This window comes from Myotis davidii, unplaced genomic scaffold (genome assembly GCF_000327345.1).
Source record: "Myotis davidii unplaced genomic scaffold, ASM32734v1 scaffold292, whole genome shotgun sequence".
NCBI lineage: Eukaryota > Metazoa > Chordata > Mammalia > Chiroptera > Vespertilionidae > Myotis > Myotis davidii.
In genome coordinates, this window is record NW_006285042.1 from 840,524 (window position 1) to 846,624 (window position 6,101).

Here is a 6,101-nt window from a genome sequence, read left to right on the forward strand (position 1 = left end):
CCCCCTTTCCGCGCGCGAGCCCCGCGAGATCCCCGTACCTCTGCGCTTCTCTCCTGCAGCTTCTGCGGGTCTCAGTGTGCTTTTCCTTCCTTCTAGTTGTAGAGTTTACAGTCAGCCAGGCTTCCTGTGGTTCTGGATGAAGTCCGTATTGTTTCTCTGAGGTATTAATCAATTGTTGTGTGCGGCATTAATTCCCCGGTGTTTATCTCTGCCGCCATCTTAGTTTCTCCCTCTTCATATCTTCCTTTTGGTGTCTGTTCAAATCTTTTTTCTCACTTTCAAAGATGGTTGTTTTTATTCTTATTGAATTTTAAGAGTTATTTATATATTCTGGATACAAGTATTTTGTGAGATATGTGTTGTGCAAATATTTAACCCAGAGTGTAATTCACTTTTTCATTTTATTAATGGCATCTTTTGAAGATCAGAAGTTATTCTGATGAAGTCTAAATCATAAAATTTTTAGAGTTAATCCTATATGTGCCTAAGGCATTTTTGTCTATCTCAAAGTTGTGAAAATTTTCTTCTAAAATATTTATAATTTTAGCTTTTACATTTAAGTCTATGATCAAATTAGTTTTTGTATACAGTGTGAGGCAGATTAAAGTTTATTTTTTTCATATCGATAGTTCATTATTTCAACACCATTAAAAAACTATTCTTTTCTCATTGATTTACCTGGCATCTTTGGCCATATACCTGGGGTCTATTTCTAGATTATATATATATACAAGAGGCCTGTTGCACGAAAAGATTCGTGCAATAGGCCTTCCCTTCCCCTGGCTGCCGGCACCGGTTTTCCTCCGGCACCCGGGACCCAGGCCTTCACTCCGGCCAGAGCCACCTTCAGTTTTCGCTGCTCCTGCCGGAGCCGCCTTGAAGCCTTCGCTGCTCTGGCTGGAGCCACCTTCAGTCTTCACTCCGCCGCTTCGTGCCTATGTATGCAAATTAACCACCATCTTTCTTGGTGGTTAATTGCATATCTCACTGATTAGCAAATGGAAGGTGTAGCGGAGGTATGGTCAATTACCATGTTTGTCTATTATTAGATAGGATATGCCTTCCCTGACCTGTACGATACTGATTATTATATTGACAAGTCATAAAATCAAATAGTCCTCCAATTTTTCTCTCCTTTATAATAATAAAACTTTCAATATTATAGGATTTTACATTGCCACATACATTTTAGAGTAAGCTTGTGAATTCCTACAAATATTCCTTGTTGGTATTTTGATTGGGATTGCATTGAACCTGTAGATCATTTTGGAAAGAACTGACATATTGAGTTTTCCAATTCATGAATGTGGGATATCTCTCTATTTATTTAAGTCTTTAATTTTTTTCAGAAATGTTTTTATGTGTTCAGGTCTTGTATATGTTTTGTTAAATTTATGCTAAAATGTTTTATGTTATTTCATGTGATGGTAAGTTGCATTTATTTTTAACTTTTAATTTCCAATGTCTGTGGCTACTATGTAAGTAAAATTGATTTTGATAGTGACCTTGTGTCCTGTGACCTTGCCAAATGGACTTAATGGTTCTAGTAGCACTTTTTTTGGTAGATTCTTTAGGATTTTCTACATCTGTGATTATATTGTTTGTGAATATAATTTTATAGTCTGAGTTACTCATCTTTGTGCTTTTACTTTTGTAATAAAAGCAAGATCTGCTCCTTTTCTTAGCTCATTTTTGAGGCCCTCAATTTCACTGGTTCCCAAAAATTGCATTGCTTTATCAATTCTAAGGTATTTTAACTTAAAATAAGCATCTGAGTGTTAATGTGTCAAAAGTTTCTTAAGTATGCCACTGAGCACATTGAATTGTAATTTTTTGTTTTCTTCTCTATGACTTCCACCTGACCACAATCTCCATACATTAATCATCTTGGTGTTGTCCTTGGGGCCTAATAGTGTCTCACACTCAAAATTTTAATTAATATTTAACTAATATTTATTAAATGAAGGAATGATATAACTAAGACCTACTTAAAGTGACTTTGGCTATATTCTAAAGAATTTGATAATCTGGTCTTCTTTGACCCCGTCATTTTCATCCAAATTATATTGTCTATTGGCATGATCCTCTAAGTATCCTTGCTGACATCCATTAGGTGATATACATGAATCTCATTTTCTAATTCCTTTTAAAAAAAACTTTTTTCACCTATTATATCTTTATGACCCATGTAGCAATCATTGCACTCATTAAAACCTTGCAGACTTATCTCATTTAAAAGTAATGTTTAGCTCCATTTTCTTTGTTCTTCATCTGAGTACTCTGGTTGGGAAGTATCAGTCATTTATGTGTTCTTGGAACCAATATCTTCTTTGACACAGACAGTTCTAAAGTGTTGGTGTTATTGAGCTAGCAATACAGGATCTCTGCCTTTGCTGCTGCCAGAGGGTTTAGAGCAGGCATGGGAACAGAGGGTTCTTCCAGCACTTAGTTTAATTTCATCTGGTTCAAAGCCAGCTTTCTAAAATTAACTGTGACTAAAGCTGAGCAGGGTTTGTAAAAAGACCTTTGATGGGCTTATACTACAAAGCCACCAGATGGATCTAGTCTTCCATGAAAGAGGAGAATTTCTGCTGTGAAATGGCCATTCTACCGGTAACCAATGTAATCTGGTTTTCCTGAGTGAGTGAAGTTCCAGTGACATCACTATCTCAATTCCCTAAATGTCCATTTCTTGCTGTAGGAAGTCAATTATTTTATTTAGGGTTCTCTTGCCTAAAAGTTTCTAAGAATCCCCAGGGGCCTTTATATGTGTCCAAGTATCAGTCCTGATTGTCACGTATTGGTGCTATGCTGAGCTACCACCTCATATCCTCAAACCAAACAGATACGCAGAGGTGCTCTCCACCCCTATGGCAAAGGTGGAAGTGAAGTAAGGAGAATGCCTCCTTTTGGTGTTACGTTCTCTTAGTGATAGAGGTGTCCCAAATCAACGTTATTTGAGACTCAGTGTTGCAACAATTAGTGATAACAGTGAACTTTACTAGTTTTTATTAGTTTTTTGTTCTCTTAGCAATTATCAGAGTTGGGAATGAGGGTGAAAGGCATTCGTTTTTTACAAGAAAATACAAAAAATGCTTAATATGTAGATAAATTTCCCAGTGCTACATTTTTCATAACCATCATTTTAAATGACTTCCTAGTATGCTATTGAAAGATAATAATGCAATTTACTTACTATTCTTCAGTTATTGCCATATAATTTGTTTCTGGGTTCTTGCTTTACTATATACAATGTTTCAGTGAATATCATTAGACATTAAGCATTTCCATATTTAAAATGATTTCCTTAAGGTAAACTCCCAAGACTAGATTGTATGGGTAAAAGCCTACATGAATATTTTTGTGCTTCTTGAGATAGAGTACTTAATTGCTATAAAGTGAATTAATTCAGAGAGGAAAATAATTCCCCAGTTACTAGAATATAGGTATCGATTCCTGGTCAAGGGCATGTACCTGTGTTGCAGGTTTGATCCCTGGTCCCAGTCGGGGCATATGTGGAAGGCAGCCAATCCATGTGTCTCTCTCACATCAATGTTTCTCTCTCTCTCTCCTCCTTCCCCCTTCCCTTTCACTCTCTCGTAAGCTCAATGGAAAAAAATATCCTGGGGTAACATTTAACAACAACAAAAATTGGACTAAATATCAGCACACTATTTAGTGAGCAAAATAACAGACTAGAGAAAAAACTGTTGGCTTATGGAAAGTTTGAATCAGGCTATGGTATGCAAACCACACTAATCTCTTACTCCCAGACCCAACTCTGGTATAGTTTGGGGGCAGGTTATTGCTAAAACTAAATAGGTCACACCTAAAGATTTCAATTTTTCAGGGAGGAGGGTTTGTTGGTCTCTGTGTTATACAAGTCTCTGTCATGTGGTTCCTTCCAGCATCCACCAGCTGAGGAATAAAGTGTCAGAGGAGCATGACAGTCTCAAGAAGAAGGAGTTGGAATCAGGGCCCAAAGCGTCCCATGGCTACGGAGGTCGATTTGGTGTAGAAAGAGACCGAATGGACAAGGTGAGCTGAAAGGGAGATATTTGCTTCATTTTTTTAAAAAAAGATTCATTCATTATGTTATTTCACTTGTTATTTGTATCATTTTTCCCTATATCAACACATAAATTATAGACAGCAAAAAATAGAAGCCAAAAATTGAGAAGGGCTGGCCATAGTAGGCCCAGCTACACTGTAACTCCTAGACCGAGGGGACAGGGAACATAAGTAGAGAAGGGAAAAATGTGTTTTAAAATAAATTACTACTTTTAAATGTTTGTGTTTTATATCTTTATATCTATACTAGAGGCCCAGCACATGAAATCGTGCACGGGTAGGATCCCTAGGGCTAGCCTGCGAACAGGGCCATCTTCTGCCTGCTTGCCATTCCCCAGTCCCACCCTGCTGCCATGCCCTGGTTCGCCATGGTTCCCTGATTGCAGCATGGCTCTGGTTCCCTGGAGCCTGCAGGCTGGGAGGAGGGACCAAGAGGTTGCCTGTTCCACCTGCTCGCCAGTCCCGCCCCGCCACCACTCACCTCGGTTCCCCATGGTTCCCCGTTGGCCATGCTGCGATCAGAGCCTGTGAGCCGGTTGGGGGAGGGACCGAGAGGTGGTCAATGCACCTCATGGTGACTGGTTGAGTGGTCGTTCTGGTCATTACGCTTATGGTTGCTAGCCTTTTATTATATAGGTTTGCAACTTCTCTTATTATTTTCTTTATTATATATTTAGTGTTGTTGTGTACTATATATTATATATTACATGATATGCACATAAGTGTGAAAAATATTGATGTGAATTTATCCATGAGAAGCCCTCCAATATGAATAGTTTTTATTTTATTGATTAGATGCTGTAAATTTGTGATAAAAGGATGCTTGTATATTGAATCATATTTTCCATTGATTTGCCTAACCTCAAAGATAGAGATGTATTTCTATAAGAAAAATGGTTTACTTTTGAGGAGAAAAAAATCCAATGAAAGCTTTTAGTTCACCTGTAAGAGGTGTTTGGTTTTGTCATTGTGTAAAGTGCAGCATAGGCATTGTGTTCTCCCATAAAATTTCTAACAAAAAAGAAGTCATGTATTCTTAAATTCAACAAGCAAAATTGACCTACACAGACCCCATAATAAAAGCTTAATTTGCTAAATGTTTGGTTGTCCGGTTGGCTGTTCAACCAATCAAAGCATAATATGCTAATGATATGCTAAAGCCGCTCAATCGCTTGCTATGATGCACACTGACTACCAGCAGGCAGACACTCTGACTGGTAGGTTAGCTTGCTGCTGGGGTCCGGCCAATTGGGACTGAGCGAGATTGGCCGGACATGCCCTGGAGCCCTCCTTTGGTCCCTTCCGGGCTGGCCAACTTCCCATGTTCCTCCCTGGCCCCATGCAGGAGCTGCCCCCCGGTGGTCAGTTTGCTCCCATAGGGGGAGCGCTGCTTAGCCAGAAGCCAGGCTCATAGCTGGCAAGTGCAGCAAGTGCAGCGGTGGTGGCAGGAGCCTCTCCTGCCTTGGCTGCAGGTGAGCGGTAAGGAGCAAGGGGTCCCGGACTTCGAGAGCCCCAGACTGTGAGAGGGATGTCTGATTGCCATCTTAGGCCCAACCTCACTGGGGACATCATCTGAGGGGTCTCGGACTGTGAGAGGGTGCAGGCCGGGCTGAGTGACACCCCTCACCCCGTGCACGATTTTCATGCACCGTGCCTCTAGTCCATGGGTGGGCAAACTTTTTGACTCGAGGGCCACAATGGGTTATTAAACTGGACCGGAGGGCCGGAACAAAAGCATGGATGGAGTGTTTGTGTGAACTAATATAAATTCAAAGTAAACATCATTACATAAAAGGGTATGGTCTTTTTTTTTCAATAGTTTTATTCATTTCAAATGGGCCAGATCCGGCCTGCGGGCCATAGTTTGCCCACGGCTGCTCTAGTCCATATATAAATATTAGAAGATACATAACTCTTAGGACCAAATAGAAAATAAAATATTAGATGGAGTAAAAAGTGGAAGGAAATAGAAAAGACTTAAGTGACATGCCATCTTGGATTAGTCCCAATATTCTCTATCAACCTCCATT

The 6,101-nt window shown here is 39.6% G+C and overlaps 1 protein-coding gene across 1 annotated transcript in view; it reads left to right on the plus strand.

Annotated features, from left to right (window-relative positions):
- Positions 1–6,101, plus strand: part of HCLS1 (hematopoietic cell-specific Lyn substrate 1) — a 30,248-nt gene that overhangs the window by 8,694 nt on the left and 15,453 nt on the right. Inside the window, exon 4 of the mRNA XM_015558492.1 lies at positions 3,909–4,038. Coding sequence (XP_015413978.1) covers positions 3,909–4,038 — 130 coding nt within the window. The remainder of the gene's footprint in view (positions 1–3,908; positions 4,039–6,101) is intronic.